Source organism: Megascapheus bottae, chromosome 13 (assembly GCF_031878675.1).
Source record: "Megascapheus bottae isolate mThoBot1 chromosome 13, mThoBot2.hap1, whole genome shotgun sequence".
Taxonomy (NCBI): domain Eukaryota; kingdom Metazoa; phylum Chordata; class Mammalia; order Rodentia; family Geomyidae; genus Megascapheus; species Megascapheus bottae.
This window is the reverse complement of record NC_143521.1, coordinates 34,362,029-34,383,419: the sequence shown is the minus strand read 5'-3', so window position 1 is coordinate 34,383,419 and position 21,391 is coordinate 34,362,029. Positions and strand designations below refer to the sequence as shown.

Genomic DNA, 21,391 nt, shown 5'->3' with positions numbered 1-21,391 from the left:
TAATAATGTTTTAGGGGTTATCTATATAATCTATAGAAATGCTATTTTATATAGTTAAGCTTTAAAAAAATCAAATACTTTAGAACAAAGCAAAATTTTATAGGGAAGTAGCTAAATCAATATATTAATTTTCTTCCTTCCAGTCACTTAAGTTATATCAGTAGTTAATGAGATTAAGAAAAAATACTACTCTTTTACTTAATTATATTCAAGATTCTTGCTTGATTACACTCACATTCAAAGCAATTTTGCTCACTTTATGAAAAGTGAATTTTAAATTCTATACACTGTTTAGCTAAACTTATGTCTATATAAGATTCTTATTAATACCTAATATGAACGTATTTCTCTTTAATAAAAAGTGTTAACTGTTCCACTAAGATTTTTTTTAACTTAATGTGATTCAGTATCACTGGTTTCAGTAACGATTTCACTTAATTATATTTTTAAAAGCTATCACTGTCCATGATTATAAGTGTGTAATTTGCCCTCTTGGGAAAAATTTAATCTTTACAATCATGAATCTGTAATAAAAAAAAGATCATCATAAAAACATCTTGGTAGCGATTCCTGTTGACAGAGTTCCAGAATGCAAACATGGCTTCAACTTCTATGTTTCTTTATTTTATTGACTACATTTCATCCTTAACAAATTCAGGAACACTAAATACAAAAATCCCCAAATCAAAAGTGTAATTCAGGAAATGAAAGCCTCCATGTACGCATCCAAACTGGTCTATCTTCTTCTTTAAGCATTGCTTAGAACCCGAGCACCGTGATTTTCTTGAACATAGAAATTAACAATTATTAGTATTAACATTAAGTTATGAAGTCTTATCATGTATTCAAAATGATTCCTCGTTATAAAACTCAACACTTTGTATGAGAATTTGTTCTCAGTAAAGCTGAAATCAGAATATTCTGAACCTTTCTTCTCATGGTTTTGATTGGCTCTGTGATGTCTTTATTTTCTTCCCAAACTTGAATTTTTATTTACTGTTTCCACTTTCAGAGCCTTAGATGTGTTCCTAATGTGTGACATACATTCATTTCCTCTTCCACCCTCCATGTTAAGGCTCTTCTCTCCTATGACTCAGTTATGTGTGATTTCAGATATGCCATAAAAATGTAAACATTTATAGACTACAGTAGGTCAATAAAATAGTAAACATTTTTGTAGATGAACTAACGTGATTCAAATTTCTATTTTAGATATTAACTATTGTTATTCTTTTCTTGCAGTGCTTTAAGAAATGTATCCTAACTTGTTGAAGTATATTCTATCTTGTTCTGTAGTAGAACAGTCGAGTTCTTATCTAACTATATTTTGTCTAAACAGTTTTTCTTCATTTTGATTAAATTAGTAATGTGAAACACTTAATTCTACGGTCATAATACCAGTACCCTGAAACCAGTGTCTGATTGTGTGACTCTCCTTGTAAGACCCCAGAATATCATCAGGGCTGAAGCTAAAAATTTAAGTAAGAGATAACTTTTGAACATCCCACTCAATTGTTTATTCCTGTTCTACTGAATTTTATTCAACAATGATAGTCAATAGCACTTAATTACTGATATCAGTGGGCCTAATTTAATCTATTTTGTATTGAATTTCATGCATCTCTGCAATTCATTATGGTTTCCTTTCTCTTCATTTTCTTAAGTCACTCCCTTTATAAATAAAATAGTCTTCTGGTTCCTCTACCATTGCTTTCACTTTCCACAACATGTGGATTTCTCTTTCTTCCTCCTGTGTTTGTATGACATTTAATTTTGAGTCACCATGCATTTGTCTAAGGAAGTTTCATCGTAATGTTTCAGAATATGCACAAAATGTGTCTTGAACAAATTCAGCCTCTCTTCCATATTGCTTTTCCTCTTATTTTTTCTCCTCCTTTCTTCAAATATCAGTTTATGAGTTTCAAGATGTTGAAACACACACACACACACACACACACACACACACACAAATATAAAATACATGGCATATATGCCCATGTATATAATGAAAATAATATTATATGTGTGTTTGAATCATATCATCTTTATTTCCTAATATCCTCCTTTTTCCTCCTCACTGATCTTTTCCTACAAGATACTCCCTTTTATATTATGATTCCTGGATTTCACACACACACACACACACACACACACACACACACAATCATATCATCTATTTTTCAGTTCTGTACTTCTCATCATTTGGATATTTCCTTAGTCATACCATATATTTTTGAAATTTTAAGATACATTCATTACATACTGCTTAATCCCTTCCCTTCCTGATTTATGTCTATACTCAATCGTAACATCTACCCTAAACAGTAGCCCTGAGGAATCAAATAACTGTGAAATACCTACCTTCCTGAATACATGCTTAGAATTTGATTTGTACATGACTGTTTCCCCTATCTCAAATAATGATTCACTCATTTGTAGTCTCTTTGACTCCATACCATGCAATCAATCTATGAACAACAAATGAACCATTAGAGTATAAAATTTTAACCTAATATTTCTTAAATATGCTATTGTTACTCTTAATTATTATCCTGGCTATCTACTTTAACAACAAATACAACAGCTTAAGTAATTTCTCCAGGTAAGATCCATTCCTTTGATCTGTCTTCTGTAATTTTTTGAGCAATGTACTGAAAAAAATGTAAATTTATCTGGGACATTCCCTGATTAAAAACTTTGCTCATGTATTTTACCCAATGAATCACAATATACATATTACAGAGGAACACATGATCTTCCAATTTAATTAGGGCCCTTAAATACCACTTTCCCCTCAGTTCATTACTTTGCTCTTTATATTTCTCGGCCATTGAACTGGTAGAAATCCATCTGTTCTTTCTAGGAAGTTGATCTCAATGATTAGACTTTTATTCTTCTTTCATCAGATTCCTTCCTATCTGGATCCTTCTGATTTACTTTGTCCAGATGTTTTCAAGGGCGCCGTGATGGACCAGATGGTAATTATGTGTACCCTGAAATCACCCTGTTAACTCCAGCAATCTGGAATAACAAGTTATCAGTTCTAAAGCAGAGGCTCATTTAGTTCCTGTTACCAGGTACCTGGCACATAAAAATTATATGGGTTGACCTGAATTCACTCAGGATCAGCTGTGAGAAATCGTTCATTTTAAAATGAAGGCATATATCAAGAATCTGTACAGTTTTAGTATTCCTTACTCACCATATTTATGGGATCCACTGGTCCAATGCTGTTTACATAAACATCAGTTTCTATGACTGTGGGCCTTACTGCAAAACACCAACCAAAAGAATAATATTATTTCAGTTGTTTATTTAATTTATTTTAAGGAAATAATAACTCCTAACCTTACACCATCTCAACTATAAAACAACACATAATAAAATACAAAAGCATAGTGTATATGAATATGATGATTTCTGTTTGCCTATCAATTATATCAATAAATCAATAAATCATAAATCAATGATATGCTTAACTTTTTATTAAAAAGTCAACTGTATAACCTAACAATAGTAGTAAAATATCCAAACTATCCACCTAAAATAAGAAATCTAAACTTAAAAACATGCTAGATAAGCTATTCTGAATTAGTAATAGGATATTAGATTAGAATGAATAGTAGACCTAAGGAATATCTTAATCTATTTCATGTTTATCAGCTCTAAGTTGGTAAAATGTTTGTTGGCTAACTTTCTTCTCAGAAAGTTTGAGAAAACAAAATAATCCCTGATCTGTAACTTTTGCAGATTTTGAAGAGGTAGGTTTTCCTGAAATGCAGATTTTAAAACAATGTAAAAATTACCGAATATCAGAGTCTGAAAAATACATAATAAATGTGTATTGTGAACCAGCACAATTCAGTCCAAACACACACTAAAATTTACTGAATAGTGAACAGGATAAAAAGACACAATATTTATTATGAAAGAAAAATTCTTTCATGTTTAACCAACTCATGTGAGGAGCTTAATAATTGTACATATTTCCTTCTTGTCTCTTACAATAAAATTACTTTAGATTGTCAAGAATTTGTTCACATCTAAGGCATCTCCTTATTAATTCACACAGGGTATATTATATTACTATGGGTCTTAAGTTATTATTGTTTTGAATGTGCAGATATGGCCTATATCTATGACAGAATGAATCTGATTATATTTATCACAAATGATTTAACTGTAAAGATTGCATTGGGGCCTGGCACTGGTGACCTCTGCCTATAATCCTCACTACTCACAAAGCTGAGAATTAAATGATTTATCCAGGGCAGAAAAGTTTAAGGTTCTCTTTCTCCAAATCAATCGTTAACAAGCTAGATGGAAGCACATAGAACCGCAGCGAAACAACAAAGTCAAGCAAGTACAAGGACTCAAGTTCAAAACCCAGTAGTGGCAAAAGATAAAGAAAAGGAAAGAATTAGAAAATCACCTCTGGATTTGAAGTTTCTATGCTATTCATTCCGTTTTAATCATGTTTGTTCAATTTCCCTTTTTAAACTTTCATCTACTTTCCCTTAATTGGCCTGAGTACAGATCATCATCTAATCTAGGACCAAATCTGCCAGTCTGAGTATCTGCACAGCCCTAATCTCCCCATGCTAACATTTTTTAAAGTGTTGCAGAGATTTCAAACTATCAAACTTTGGAGCAATATCATAGCAGTATCTTAGATATTTTGCAAAAGAGTGCCTGGACAAAGATCCAAAATAACATTTACCATGCACGAAGACCTGGGTTCAATTCTTCTGCACCGCATTCATAGAAGCAAAAAGTGGTGCTATGGCTCAAGTACTAGAGTGCTAGCCTTGAAAAAAGCCCCAAAACAGGGCTCAGGCCCTAAGTTCAGTCCCAGGACTGGATACACACACACACACACACACACACACACACACACACACACACACTCACACACATATACACACATACACATACATATTGTATTTACTTTTGTTGTTGTTGGTGGTGGTCCTGGGGCTTGAACTCAGGGTGGGTGTGGGCATTCTCCCCGAACTCTTTTGCTCAGGGATAGTACTCAATCACTTTGAGCATAATATCTACTTCTGAGTTTCTGGTAGTTCATTGGAGATAAAGAGTCTCATCGACTTTCTTGCACTGGTTGGCTTTGAACCATGACCCTCAGATCTAAGTGTCCTTAATAGATGGGATTACAGGTGTAAACCACCAGCTAAAATGTTCAGACTGACATAATAGGCAAAAGGTAATTCAGCCTGCTAATCTTAACATTATTATTAATCATCTTAAAAAGCATATCACATGATTGATGAAAGATTTTGAGATTTTCATTTGGTTATGATTTCTGAGATGAGTTACTTAAAGTTTTGTCATTTATTTCTGACAAACTAAACTGTAGGCAATAATTATATAATTAAGCTAATTAAAGTTAGATTTATGGAATGACTTTCATGAATGACAATTAACAAGAAAACAATAAGCTATTTAGTTTCACTTACAAGTTACAAGCAATTAAAGCATCCCAATCTCAAATAATTTGATTTTTTGAGCAATATATCAGTAAGTAATGACTTCCTGGTTTTATTGTACAATATATGGGATCAAGCCGGGGAAATGCAGATTCCTAAGAATTCTTGTTTAGAAGATATATTTGTCATATTTAAGATGTAACAAGTTTTATATATTATGAGTTATCCTGGTTTCTTACTACCAACATTTTTTAGTTGAAACAAGATGAATCTATGAATGTTCTAATCAATATGTAAACCTGAACAATAACATAAAGGTACAAAATTTTTAAAAATTCACTATATATCTTTAAACTGTCTTTTAAGTTATTTTGTATAACCTTTGTTGATATTTGATCTGATACTTTAAGCTGAAGGCCCAAATAACAAATTAAATAAAATATTACAGATTATTGTTGGCACTAAATGTAGTAATTATATGCTTTGTATACATAATGAGAAGGCAAAACAGAAATCTATAACTGCTCCTTTACAAGGACTCATTGTCACTTTGACTTTACTGTGAATAAGACTTGAAAGCAAAATTATTTCAAATTAAGACTTCTTGGAAGTTGAGAAAATAATATTCCCCAATGCTTTGTTTCTTCTCAGACCAAATGCACAGAGTGACAGAAATACATAATGTTCAGAATGGAAAACTAAATTTCAGTTGAAAACCAGAAAGAGGACAGCTAAAGAAATTGTCACTCTAGGTTCATTAAATGATGTCTTGAATGCTGACAACAGAATACGTTCAATACATCAAGACTCACAGAGATCTAAAACTTTTCTTCACAGTTGCCTCACAGTAAATGTGATATCCATGTCCTGCCACAGCTAATTATATTTTTCCTGCAGAGAAAGCAGGTAGAAATGACTTGGGATTGTTTTTGCAAGGCCTTTTTCTAAATATTCTGCTTTAAATACAGCACCAGAATAGAAGTAGATCAATTCTCAAGGGTATGAAACCTGAGCAGGAGAAAAACTCACTTTGTCCCTACACATAGGAGAAGTGAATGTATAACTGATGGAATTTAAAGGAGAAATTAGAGAAAAAGACAGTTACAGGATTATCACTAATTAGTTCATTACAACTAGGAATAAGCAGGGGAAACAAATTCTAAGAAGATAAATCCAATAATAAGTAAAGGAACAAATTGTGCAAAGCCAAGGCAGACAAAGGATTAACATTGCTATAATTGGAATCCATCCAGAAAGTCAATAACGCTGTTCAAAAAGAAATGTACTCATTACCTGACTTATGTAACTGTAATCTCTCTGTGAATTACCTTTACAATAAAAATACATAAATAAATTTTTAAAAGAAAGTCAATATCATGGAATAGAACAAATATCCAACCCTGTAGTACAAACTAACTTCATGAGTAACCATGACAATAAATCTTTGTGTAGTTGACAGAAAGTTGAAATTGTATTGCATGAAGAATGATCAGGTATTTGGGAGAAAATGTTATTCAAACCGAACAATTATGAGACATATACTAGCAAAACTATTCAATTGAAAAATGAAAAAATCCCTCAATAGCCTCCAGAAATAAAAATGACATAAATGACAAGAGCTAAAAAACTGGATTGGGAACAAACTTCTCAAAAATAACCCACAGTGACCAAATGAAATAGCCTACTAAAAGAAAAACCAATGAAATAAAGCCTGAGGCACAGGTTTTGTTTACAGCTAATTTGTCCTAATCAAATAGAGGGATCAAGGACAAGACTACTTTTCAATATTAAGAAACTATTTCAAAACTCTACTCATACTTCAAAAATTCTACAGAAAGAAGAAATGACTAAAAAATCATATCAACAAGATAGACTAATGGTGAGCTGGCACTGGGCCTTCAAGCACATTTACTTGGTAGATGGAGGCATTTTATGAAGGCAGGTCAGCGGAAACAAAATAAAGTAAAATCAAAAAGGTAAGACTAGGGATAGTGCTCAGGTAGGGTAGTATAAGCTTCAGATCTTGGCTACATTTCCCAGAACTAGAAACAAATAGCTAACACTGCAAATTAAAGACTTAAACATTACAAGAAAAGCATAAAACAAAGTGACAAATAGAGTGAGAGAGTAGTGAATATGTAAGACAATTCATTAATGGAATTAGAGATCACAATAAACTGCATCTGAATTTGCTTTAAAATGATCTGTATATCCTCTGAGAGTATATTTTGAAAAGTCAAAGGATTATTATTGTTATTTTTCTGTGTATGTGGGACTGAGGAATCAAACTCAGGGATTAATGTATGTTAGGCAAGCACTCTACCACTAAGATACATTCCGAGTCCCAAAGAACTATTTTTTAAACTGAAAATAAAAAACATAGTCAACGGATTTAAAATAAGTCCTTATGTCTCCTAAGGAGTCAATGGCCTCCTAAACTATACATAAGAAAACAGTTTGTAAAATTTTAATATTAGATATTATGATTAAGAAATATAAATCTACATGAATGAATCTTTTATACATTTGGGGACAGGACCCTTTATTTCATTAGAAAAGTCAATGTTAAAAAGATGTCAATTCTCACTAAGCTGATTTGACAACTTAACATAATCCTCATACCGATACCAGCCTGTTATTATGAGGAAAAATATGTAGGCACTAAGTTGATATATTTAAAGAAATATGCAAGGATAGTCAGAAATGCATTATTTTGAAAAAAGGCAAATATCCATTTTTTAGAAAATGATCAGACCTTCTATATTATAAAAATCCATAGGAAACTTAAAATAAATAATTAAAATAAAAAGGCTTATAATATTTCTGGAATAACACAAAATATTATTTTATATTATATTTTATAGTTACATTGTTTTATATATTGCTTTATATTATACAACTAGGAAATATCTTTAAAAGTTCCCTATTCCTTTATTTATTTATTTTTTTGCCAGTCCTGGGCTTGAGCTCAGGGCCTGAGCACTGTCCTTGGACTTTTTCAAGGCTAGAGCTCTACCACTTGAGCCTCAGCACCACTTCTGGCTTTTTTCTATGTATGTGGTACCAAGGAATCAAACCCAGGTCTTCGTGCATGCTAGGCAAGCACTCAACCACTAGGCCAAACTCCTGGCCTAGTGCTGTCCCTTGGTTATCTCATATTGTTACAGTATCTTAGTTTGTTACCTGATATATCAGATATATTTCTATTTGGTTATTTGAAATTGGACAGGGAATGGGGAAAAACAAGATGAGGAGTAGGGGTTGGGGGGAGGTAAATGGGGACCAAGACATGTGAAAGGGTATCAATGTATGGGAATTCATGCACCATCTACCTGGCAAATATCATGTAACCCTTCCATTAATTACAATAAAAAATATCTGAAAAAAAAGTTCCCTATTCTTATGTCGAATACTCCAAAATAGTTGAATTACATCTAACAAGACTTCTGTAAAATCTTTAGAGGACACGGAAATTTTTTTAAAGTATATAAATTGAGAAATACATAATGTTCAGGACTCTTGAATGATAATTCTATAAATTAAAAATCTCATGTGGACTATAGACTTATTTCAATAAAATCTTCATATTTTTGTTATATATTACAGGGGAGAAGTTAAAATATAATTATATAATAAAGCTTCTATATATATTCAAAGTAAAAAACTTGAATGAATTTATTATATCTATTAGTTTCATTCTCATAAATTATCATTTTATATTAATATAATGTGTATGGACACAAAACAAGAACTGCCACTATTTTTTTAAGTAATTGTATCTCATTATTGGGGTGATGGATAGAGGGGCTTCAGTTACATTCCTCAGGTAGTGAGTACATCATTTCTTGAACATTGATAATCCCTAATGTTTTCCTTCTAGTTCCCCTAAATCCTCCCTGTCATCTTGCTTTCTCCCTTCCCTTCCCTATTTCAACTAAACAGATTAACTTATATACAATATACCAGGTACCAAAGTCAGATACTGTAATGAGAGAGAGAGAGAGAGAGAGAGAGAGAGAGAGAGAGAGAGAGAGAGAGAGAGAGAGAGAGCAGAAATAACTTCACATAGTACATTAAGAATAATCAAAAAGATAAAATTATTGTTTCTCTATATTGGAGTTCATTTTGTCATATTCATATAGCTTGAGGAACTGTGATTCTCTGGTAGGAAAATCCTAGATGTTTTTTTGGGTCTGGCTTACTTCATTTAGTATGATTTTTTCAAAGTCTTTCCATTTCCTTACAATTGGGGAGAATGCCACTACTCCTATATGATCATTTTTTTTACATATTTTTTCCTTTTTTAGTCTTTTTTTATTGTAATTAATAAAAGGGTTACATGATATTTGCCAGATAGAAGGTGCATTAATTCACATACATTGATACCCTTTCACATGTCTTAGTACCCATTTCCCTCCTCCCACCCCCCATCATAGTTTCCCCCCTTCCTTATCCAATTTCAAATAACCAAATACAAATATATCTGATATACCAGGTAACAAAGTGAGATACTGTTACAATATGGCATAACCAAGGGACAGCAAAAGAGCTGAGAGATAACATAGTACCTTTAGGACAACAATCATTCATTACATGGCTTTTGTTTCTATATCCTAAAGGCCCTTTCGATTAGTGTCATACTATATGGCCTTATGTATCAAGGTTTTGCTCTATTGCAAATCTCTGCTAAGAGAGCCCAAGGTTTCTACTGATTATGACAAATGAGGGAAACCATTGAGCCTATATTCTTTGACTCTGGCTTATTTCACTTAATATGATTTTTTCTAAGACTTTCCATTTCCTAACAAATGGGGCAATCTTGTTCTTTCTGACAGCAGCATAGAATTCCATTGTGTACAGATACCACATCTTGCTGATCCACTCATCAACTGAGGGACATTTAGGTTGGTTCCATATCTTTGCTATGGTGAATAATGCTGCAATGAACATTGTTGTGCTAGTTGATTTAGTATGCCCTTGTTTCTGGATGGTTGGGTAAATGCCAAGTAGTGGAATTACTGGGTCATAGGGGAGTTGTATGTTTAGCCTTTTAAGGCACTGCCACACTGCTTTCCATAGTGGTTGAACGAGTTTGCACTCCCACCAACAGTGTAGTAGTGATCCCTCCTGGCCACATCCCCTCCAGCATCTGTTGTTTTTAGTTTTCCTGATCAAAAAACTGTTCATCTTTTCAGGAAGTTGTATTAAAACTTTAAGGCACCAAATTTTACAATGGCAGTTATTTACTAGTTCACTTTAAATTGGAAAGTTCTCAAAGACAATGATGATTCCAAAGACTAAATCACACAGTCAACATAAAAAATTATGACATTAAAAAATGCAACTAATATCTATACCAGAGCTGGTGGCTCATGCCTGTATTCTTTACTACTTAGGAGGCTGAGATCTGAGGTTCATGGTTTGGTACATGCTAACCTGGGCAGGAAATGAAGTGAGGCTCTTATCTCCAATTAGCCACTAAAAAATTGGCTGGTATGGAACAGTAGTGGTAGCTTCGAGTGAAAAAGCTCACGGACACATCCAGGCCCTGAGATTCAAACCCCATGACCAGCAGTAAAGGAAAAAAAAACAAATATGACAAGTTACTACTCATAGTCATTTAAATCTCAGAAAATTAACTGAAACTTACCTCCGATGTCTGGACGAAGTTTGTTGTCATAGCCCTGAAGGAGTGAGTTGAGAATTTGTGTGATATCTCCTTCATGGATTTTTGGTGCCAAGACCCATGTTTTATTCACTGTTAAATCCTCATCATCTTCATCATCTGTCTTATCAACACTAAATAATTGCAAAGTAATTGAATCACATAATAAAAAGCTTAATCAGACATTCAACTATGTAGATAGACATAGTTAGCAATTATTATATATTGTAACAGACTAAACAACGTTTAAAAATTACTTCCAATGCTGGGCATCAGTGGATCATACCTATAACCCTAGTCACTTAAAGGGATTGAGATTTGAGAATGATGCCCATTGAGGTGTCTGCCTGGCCAGATACCTTCTCATTGTTCTTGTCTCCAGTTAACCAGCAGAAAGTTCAGACTGGTGGCGTCATTCAAGTTATAGAAGAAAAAGCTAAATGAGAACACGAGGCCTTGAATTCCAGCCTCAGTATCAGTACACACATGAAAGTTACTTCCAGCAAGTTCAATGTCATTCCCACTAATCATACTAATTACAAGGCTGCCATGAAAAAAGCAGCTTACTTGATCATGTACCACTCATGCTCTGGGTAGCTACTGGCCAAAGGCGAGAAGGCCCACGAAATATGGACTGACCAAGCCAAAGCTATTGGGCAAAATAAAATCTTTTGTGTGTGTGTGTGATGAGGCATATCACAATTCAGAAAGTTAATCAGCAGAAGTATCAACATAGTAAACTTAAGCCTAGTTTAAGCAATTTACTTCCTTATCTTCTGTCCACAGTAATTTCATTGATCATTGTTATTAAGGAACAACAAACCATATGGTCTATAGCCTTCAATGCCTCTATCTTCCTTCCTGTAAAGAATGATTTTTCTCACACTAAGTTCTAACTCATGTGACCTGAGTTTCACCTAGCATTTTAAAAATGACTTGTGGTAATAACAAATGCCTCAGTACTCCTATACCAATCTCACAAGTTTTCCTATCTGTCTCACCTCAAACAAGCAGACAGCCTGAATGAAACCTCCAACAACAACAAAAAAATGGTAGCACTGTCAAAAGAAGCCTTAATTTAGCCAGAAACATGTACCTTAGAAAGATCACTAGGAACTCAAAGGCTGAGATTTGAGCATCGTGGTTTGAAGCCAGCCTAGTGAAAGTCTATGAAAATCATATTTCTAATTAACTACTAAAATAGAGGAAATAGAACTGTGACTCAAGTGGTAGCACAGTGGAGCACAAAAGCTCAGAAACTGTGATTTGCCAGATCCTGAGTTCAAGCCCCTTCCCAGGACTGGCACCAACAAAACAGCCCCCAATTTGGTTAAGTAGAATATGCTTTCCACTTAGACACTCTGAGGCTAATTATTGGGCCCTAGCACACAAGTTCTTTTAATATTATTATTATTATTATTATTATTTGAGGGGTTCATGGGGTTTGGACTCTGGGCCTGGGCGCTGTCCCTGATCTCTTCAGCTCAAGGTCACCACCCTACCCCTGAGCCATAGCCCCACTTCCCATTTTCTACTGATTAATTGGAGATAGGAATTTCCAGTTCTTTACTTCCCAGGCTGGTTTTGAACCTTGATCCTCAGATCTCAGTTATTATTATATTCCATTACTTTGCATTGAGAGAAATTAGTTCATTTGGCCAAGGTAACAATACTGGCAGGGAAGAGCTTGGGTTCTGACACCAATGACAGACAATGGAGATGAGTAACTACTATTCTCACTGAGAGCAAATTTATCAATGAGGATGTAACTTTTGATTCCCTGTTTCAAAGGATGCAGTAACTACCACAAAATGTATAAAGGTCAGATTTTATCTCTCTGGGGATTCTATTGCAGTAGATATTTTTTGTACTTAACTTTGGGATGTATATTGTACTGAAGTAATATCACTTTCTTCAAAATTTCCTATCATTTTTCTAAAACATATTGATATATAGATCAATATGTATCTATGACATTTAAAGACTCAGCTTAATTTTAATTATGTTCTTATAGTTATGTGCCAGTGATTGCATATAGAGCTTCCTTTCTTGAATACTTGTTTATAGAATATGGCATTTGAAATATGATGTAAAAACTCAGTGTTAATAAAAAAACTTCTAATAAAAATAAAATAAAATAGACTGATAAATAAATAGATGATAGATTGTTAGGTAAAAAGATAAAATAGAGAGGCCAGGAGTTTGGCCTAGTGGTAAAGTACTTGTCTATCATGTACGAAATCCTAGGATAGAGTCCTAGGTACCACATACATAGAAAATGCTGGAAGTGGTGCTATGGCTCAAGTGATAGAATACTAGCCTTGAGAAAGTCCAACGACAGTGCTCAGGCCCAGAATTCAAGACCCAGGACTGGCAAAAAAAAAAAAAAGAAAGATAAAATATAGTTGATAGATTAAGAACATGAAAATACTGAAGAATTTGTTGGTATATCATCTAGAACATATTTGTACCATTATATTTGTTGAGACTTTATCAATAAGTAAACTTTAAATCTCAACCTGTTTCCTAGAATGACATCTTGTTGAATACAGACATGTCATTTGAAATAAGATGGCAATCAAGTAGACATGCCTAGAAAATTAAAGGTTTTTCTTAGTTGTTAGATTATTTTGTTATATTTTTATTAGGTGAAAACCACATGTATACAATATTTAGTTTCTCCCCTTCCCAGTAGATCTTTAAGATAGTACTAAGATATGTTTCCTCATTTTAGGCAAGAACAGAAATGAAATTTCATTACAGTTAATTTCTGTGTTCCTTCCCTTTACACTCTCCAAATTACTTTTGGAATATTTGTTAATTACTTTCAGTATCATGTTGGTAATTTTTGGTGATTAAAAAGTACTTACAATTTGAAGAATTTAGTTGTTATAATTGGTCTTTTCCAAAGAACTGAATTTGTAAATTTTAGATTATTTCGGATGACACAGAAGTGGTTTTCTTAATAGTGCATTGTTAATGGAAGATTGGGCTTACAAAGAATCACTCAATGTCTATTATACTACAAAAACTGTGTGACATATTTCTTTCCTGTATATTTTCATTTAATTCAGATAAATTCCATGGAATAAGGCTTTATGTATCCATCAATAATTGTGATCACCAGGAAGTTCCAGGACATATTACTATTAAATAATACAACTATGATTTAAAATAAGATTAGTTTGATTGAAGATGTTTTCTCATTTGGGGGAGAAGTTTCTCTGACAGCCTATCTTATCTTCATTAAAAAGTACAGGTGGTTGGATTTTGATTTTTCTTCCTCATAGCAACATAATAGTTATGTTATATAATTAAGAAGTATGTTTGTATGCTTAGTCTTCTTCATTTGGAGTCTATAACGTAAAAAAAGGCATTCACAAGGGATCACCCATCTCTGAAGAAAAACAAACACTTTAGCCTGATGTTTGAATTCATTTAGGGAAGAATTAGCACATATTTAATGTGTGCTACGTGCTGGAAATAGGAAGTAAAATATTATAACTCAAACCTAGATGATCATTTCTTCTAATAATGTAATGAAACCTATGCAATGAAAAGCATGAGGCAAACAGTGTTTAGAACAGTAGGAAAAGAGGACACACTTTTAAACATCATTAATACAAATAATGACATACTCCCATAATACGATGTGTGCTTTCCATTACTAATAAGAGTAGTCTGAAAAGGTGTTGGGGCCATAGCTTTCAAGGGGAAAGTGCTGAATTATTTGTCTGGCATGTTGAGTCCCCAACCTCAATTCCTAATACCATACAAAAGTTAATAAAAATGTGAAAGTATGTACAGACTGAATATTATGTGAAAAAATAGCATAAATGCATTGGTTTCCATAGTAATCTATATATAAAATGCATTAAGTTTTGGGTGCGAAAACAAAATAACTTGCACAACTAGTTATCAAAATAAGTAGAATAGTAGAAAAATGACTGTTTCTGTAGATTTTTAACATCCAATGAGTTTCCTGTATACATCTGATAAGACAAACACAGGGAAAGGTGAGAGGATTTGACAGGAACATCTACCAGAAATGGACTGTCTCCTCTCATATACAACGCAGTGTGCTGAAATGAACGTCTAATCATAAAAATATAAATAATTAAATAGAACCTTTTATGGTGAGAGGCAGAAGACGAGATTCTGTCAAGTAAATGATTGCAGTCTTGGGTCTTCAGAACATTACTCTGCCCAACTCGCTGCCAGGGCTCGTGATTAGCACTAAATCTTTCCAGAGACAAGTTGTCCCAGGTCCCTTAAAATACACTCAGCCTTCAGACTCCCAAAGGACACGTACTGGTTATAATTTCCTCAGAAGGGCACTGTGTACTTGAGATCCGACCTCAGCTTCTTTTCTTCTTTAGATAGAGAGGTAGCAAATATCAGGCCTATAACTCTCCTGGCCTTCATTATTCTTAGCTGATGCTTCCAATACTATTGTACATGTCTAATCTTATCTGATTTATTAAGTACTCTGGTCCAGTAATTATTAATTGTAACTGTTAACTGTTTACTAAGGACAATCTGCATTACACAAGCATCATGTGTGTGTGTGTGTGTGTGTGTGTGTGTGTGTGTGTGTGTGTGTGTGTGTGTGTTTATGTTTCCTTGGTCTTACTAACTTGTTATTTTGCAATATACAAGTCACTTGAATGACATAAAATTTTAGTAATGGAAAACTTTATGGATGACAACATTACTTTGTTTGTTATAACAAGAGTCTCTGGAGTGAAAACTAAGAGATAGCTTAGGACAAAGCCTGCCACTGCTAATACTGTTGAAGAGAAACCATTTGCATCACTACAGAAACATACAAAAATGCCTAATGCAAGTCCAATCAACTCGTAGAAACTGGTTTTCATGTTTAAAGTACATATTCATTGAACTTTGCTTAGATGGTCTAAGTTTACATCTACTGACCTGCAGTGACAATGAGTAATGCTCTCTTACCACAACATGGCCCAGGTTAAATGTGTGAATATATACAATTCACACAAAAAGGACTGAGAATGTTCTACTTCTGACACAGGAGGGAGCCACTTACATCAATCTGCCTAGAAAGCAGATGTGGAACCCAAAACAACTGTATGAGTTCACTGAGGAATCTGACTAAATCTGAAGGAATATTGCTAGAGGTTTTTCCTCATCATTGAAAAAAAAATTGTAATTCAAATGCAATGCACTGATAAGCCCAATTGAATACTGCATAAGAAAAAGGAAAGTTGCTTCTTTCACTGCACATATACATGGGGGAAATAATGGGAGGTTATATATAGTGAATATTTTATGCTTTTGACTTATATTTTGTTACTTTTGTGTTAATTGAATTTAGGTCCTCACAGACAATCATGATCCTTACAAAAATGTATCAAATTTGTTTTATGTTATAATTTAGAAAATAGTATATAGCTTTATCTTCTAGAAATAAATATGACTAGTAAAATTTAAGTTTTACCCAGCCAATGTAAAATTGAGATATTAGGAAAGTATACTTGACCCTAAATTCTTTCCTTTTTCATTTTAGAAATTAATTAAATAAATATGCTCAGAAGTCATGACAAGGATTTAGTATCACTGATTGCAAATAATTAACAATGTTCTTTTGCTGCCCTTGGTAATTTTAATGCTAACAAATTCAATTATAATTGTTAATGTTTGTTTAATTAATTGAGCAAAAGTATAACTACCTTGACCAAACAAAAGTATATCTAAAATTGATATTCTGCATACTGAATGTAACCAAAAACTAGAATTAAGTTAATGTTTCTTAACTCAGATTCCAGAATTAGTCATTTTTCTCCCAAGTTCCATATGCCTTAAATTGTGAACCATTACTCTAAATATTTCTAAGGATATGACACATTCAAAAAATGAATCTATAAATTTATATTCATTTCTCAGGCAAAAATAGAATATAATTTAGAAAACATAAATGATTCCATTAAAGTTTCATTGTTCCTTAATGACCGAAAAGTTCCATATGCGTATCATATCTTAGGGAATATGGTTATGAAAGATTAGTTCACCTATGTTGATTAATTGTACATAGTTACTTAGAGTAATGTCTACTTTAAAGCATTCTGAGAGCTTGTTCTAGAAAGAAATTATTATCAAATATTTTAGGAATCATAAAGCAATATATAATACAATCATCAGCTGTTTAAACCAATCACACAGTTCAAAGAGTAAGTCCTCTACATTTCTTTCCCTTTCCAATGGTAATGATTGTTGTAACAAATATGGTGTAGTGCTATAGTAAAATGCAATAATCATTATATGTGCATCCATAAGTATCATAAAACCCATATAAACATCTTAATGTTATTAGACATATGGTCATGTGATCATTGTGCCAATCTAATGGATATAAAACAGTACCCTATCATCAACTCATTACACTCCTCTTTGTGTGAAGGAGGATGCTGATAACAATCTATAAATAAAGTAGAAAAGCACAAATTAATAAAACTTATTCTTACATGTTGGTTATTTGACTTTATGTACATTACATTCCAATTTTATTTCAATATTTTAAAAATAACTAATACTGTTTTAGTAAAGTTCACAAAAATTTTTACATAATTCCTATGACCTGATCATCTTCTAGACACTGATATATGAATAAAATGTCCTCTGAAAAAAAGCTGTTACAGAAGACACAGTATACATGGATTATGTGTTAAGTAGTAATTTTGTGTGACTTCTACAGGTCATTAAATATACTAGTACCGTACTTGTCCCATATAACATAAATTTAGAATATTTATAAATTCTTTGGTTTAAAAGCTACTTTATTTGTAAAAGATGACACATTTTAAAGTGGATCAGCTAATTTTCCTTTCTCATAAGTCAGCAAAAAGTAGAAAAGAAAGAGAATTTCTCCAGCACCACCTTTGGGCAGAAAGGAGAAGTCTGTAATCATCAGGCAAACTGAATGGAAGAGTTGTATGTGTTTAAAGGATGTGGGAAAAAATGGTTGTTTTTGAAGTTAAGGGCACAATAATAAAAAAAAAAAACAGATGCACTATCAGCAGATGTGGGCCTTTTCTAAAACTGGCTTACTAAAAACAAAATAAAAGGCAAAAAATCAAGTTGCTAAAGCTAAAAAAACCACACAGCCATATAGACACACAACTGATTAGCAATGAAGTAGCACAAAGATCTTTGCATTTGTACAATTCTAGAGCTACCTGTCTAGCTGGATGGACTATTGTATTCCACGAAGAGAAAGACTGCAAGTGTTGAGTCATCACTATATGCAGAACAAATGGGATTCCTTAAAATTTTATTGAAGGAAATTATCATAGTTAAAAATTTAACAAACATGCTTTACCTGTATGAATACTAAAGTCCTCAGAAATAATGTAAAATTAGATAAGGATTTGATAAATATAGATTATTTCTAGACTTATATGGCTCCATTTAAAAAATATTTAGAAACTAACCTGTATATTATCATTTAAAATGAGAACATATCAACCAAAAAAGTCATAATAAAACAAGAAATTGGAAACACATTATATTTCCCAACTTTCTTGACTCAACTGGCTAGCTTTATAGAAACTTTTTTTTTGTTTTCCCAGTCTTCAGCTTGGTCTCAGGGCTTGAGCACTCTCCCTGGGTTTTCTCAAGGCTAGAGCTCTGCCACTTGAGCACAGCACCATTTCTGGCTTTTATCTGTGTATGTGAGACCAAGAAATCAGAACCCGGGTCTTCGTGTAGTCTAGGCAAGCACTCTACCACTATGCCAAACTCCCAGCCTAAAAACTTTTGGTTCGTATTTTCTTTGAAGTCTAATTTGTCTCTTTCCACATGCAACCTTCACTTCAAGAGGCTCATTTAGAATATGGCAGACCCCCAAACCCAAGTTGACCCAGTTCCCTTCTCTGTTCAAACATGATTAAGAAATGTAGAAACTTCATTTTGGGGAGGCAATCCAGTTAAAGGCTCAGCTTGAGGAGAAACACACAGATTTCTATTATAAGCCCTGTTCTAAAATCCCTTGATGCTTGGATTTTCAAGCCTTTATCCCAGGTGATAAACAGTAATCATTTTATATGCTTTGTTTATTTAGTAAGTGTCATTTTCTTAACTAGGATGAAAAGAAATTTATAAAAAAAAAATCCTTGAGAGACACAATTAAAGAAAGGAAGGTAGCTGATCCTTTTCATTTTAAACTGGAAGGGTAAGAAGAGAGAAGCAAATAACTTTCCTCATCATTAAATGTCTGAGTCGAACATCTGCTGATGCCATTAAGTACTTAATGACAAAGCTTACGTTTTATGGGCAAGATTCCACAGCAGTACAAAATAACCTATCTAGCAACACACACTTTAAATGAGTATATTTTACTCACAGAAAATATAGTCTAGTAAGAATATTGGTACTAACTGCAATTTCTGTCAGTATTTCCAAGTTCATAACACACACACACACACACACACACACACGTTGCTTTATCACAACTGAATATTAAAATTTGCCAATATATTTACTGCATACAAATTTCTTATGCATAGTAAGGACTTTCATTATGATATTTTTATTCATTCACATAATCTACTTTGATCATATTCCCTACCCATTTGTACATTTTTGTAAAGACCTGAGATGTAAATATCTTTTGTTTTTCCTAATACCCCTTTTCCTTGAATTTAGAAAATGTTTTAAAAATATTTTACATTTGAAATAAAATTAAGCATAATGTTTAAAATTAATTTTAAAGATATATTATTAACATAAATACAAAAAGAGCGATAAGAAAAGTGATCCATGCTTTCAGTTCCAAGGGAAGCTCACACATATTGTCATTTTATTCTATTGATTTTGTGATTAATTATTTTTACATGCTATTTTGTTTTGTCCGTTCATGCATGTGTTTAATACAGAGCAAAGCTGTCTCATTTCAAGGCAAATGAATTAAGATGTATCGAAGATAAAGCTGTTAGTCTTTCTGCAGATAATCAAGTATCAGTATATGATCATTTTGAATGTGGGCTCACAATTATGTATTGATCCCTTCTGCATTCTTAAATATGATTTTCTTTTCACTATTCATTAATGATCATCCCCTTGTAGGTTGTCTATTCACAGTTCCTCTCTTCATTCTTCCTTGGTTCCATTTTCTACCCTCTCTGTTTATTTATTTATTTATTTATTTATTTTTGCCAGTCCTGGGCTTGAGCTCAGGGCCTGAGCACTGTCCTTGGACTTTCTCAAAGCTAGAGCCCTACCACTTGAGACTCAGCACCACTTCTAGCTTTTTTTTCCTATATGTGGTACCGAGGAATCGAACCCAGGTCTTCATGCATGCTAGGCAAGCACTTTAACCACTAGGCCAAACTCCCGGCCCCTACCCTCTCTGTTTATATATGTTAATTCATGATTCTGATACCAAGTTGTACAGTTTGAGATAAATACTTGACATTTTTTTTTTGAAATCTCAGCAAGTCAGTACTATTTTTAACTAATTTTCCATGGGCTTTATTAATTTTTTACTTTGTATTTGAATTCAAAATTTTATTTTATTTTATTTTTTATTTATTTTTTTTTGCCAGTCCTGGGCTTGAGCTCAGGGCCTGAGCACTGTCCTTGGACTTTCTCAAGGCTAGAGCTCTACCACTTGAGCCTCAGCACCACTTCTGGCTTTTTTCTATGTATGTGGTACCGAGGAATCGAACCCGGGTCTTCATGCATGCTAGGCAAGCACTTTAACCACTAGGCCAAACTCACGGCCCTCAAAATATTATTTTTTAGAAATTTTATAATTGACATATTTTAGCAATAATTTGACATTTAAAATACTATGTAATTGGGCCAGAGCATGGCCTAAGGGTAGTGTGCTCGCCTAGCATGCATGAAGGCCTGGGTCTGATTCCCTGGAATCACATACACAGAAAAAGTTGGAAGTGGCATTTTGGCTCAAGTGGCAGAGTGTTAGCCTTGAGAAAAAAGTGTCCAAGGACAGTGGCCAGGCCCTGAGGTCAAGTCCCAGGACTGGCAAAAAAAAATACTAGTAAATTATCTACTTATGTATAACAGAAAAATGTCAATGTTGGAAGATAAGTTTCTAAAATATAATGGTTATAAAAATATAGATTTCCTAACATATTCTTACCAGTTAGTAAGAAGTGAACTAATAACCAGAAGAAAAAATGTGTAAAATGCATACACTACTCAGAAACATGCAAATGTATATTTTATGTGAATTTGCTGAATTAGGGATAATCAGTTTGATCCCACTTTTCTCAATTGAATTAAGCTCAGG

The 21,391-nt window shown here is 33.2% G+C and overlaps 1 protein-coding gene across 4 annotated transcripts in view; it reads right to left on the bottom strand.

Annotated features, from left to right (window-relative positions):
• The window catches only part of Gabrg1 (gamma-aminobutyric acid type A receptor subunit gamma1), a 66,744-nt gene that overhangs the window by 33,804 nt on the left and 11,549 nt on the right, over nucleotides 1–21,391 (bottom strand). For 2 of the 4 annotated variants that reach the window (XM_090343647.1, XM_090343643.1), the window contains 2 exons: nucleotides 11,095–11,243; nucleotides 3,203–3,270 (listed from right to left, as the gene is read on the bottom strand). In XM_090343647.1, the coding sequence (XP_090199773.1) occupies nucleotides 3,203–3,270; nucleotides 11,095–11,243 (217 nt within the window). Of the gene's footprint in view, nucleotides 1–2,361; nucleotides 2,438–3,202; nucleotides 3,271–11,094; nucleotides 11,244–21,391 lie in introns of those variants that run through there. The other 2 variants (XM_090343646.1, XM_090343645.1) reach the window with 2 other exon arrangements.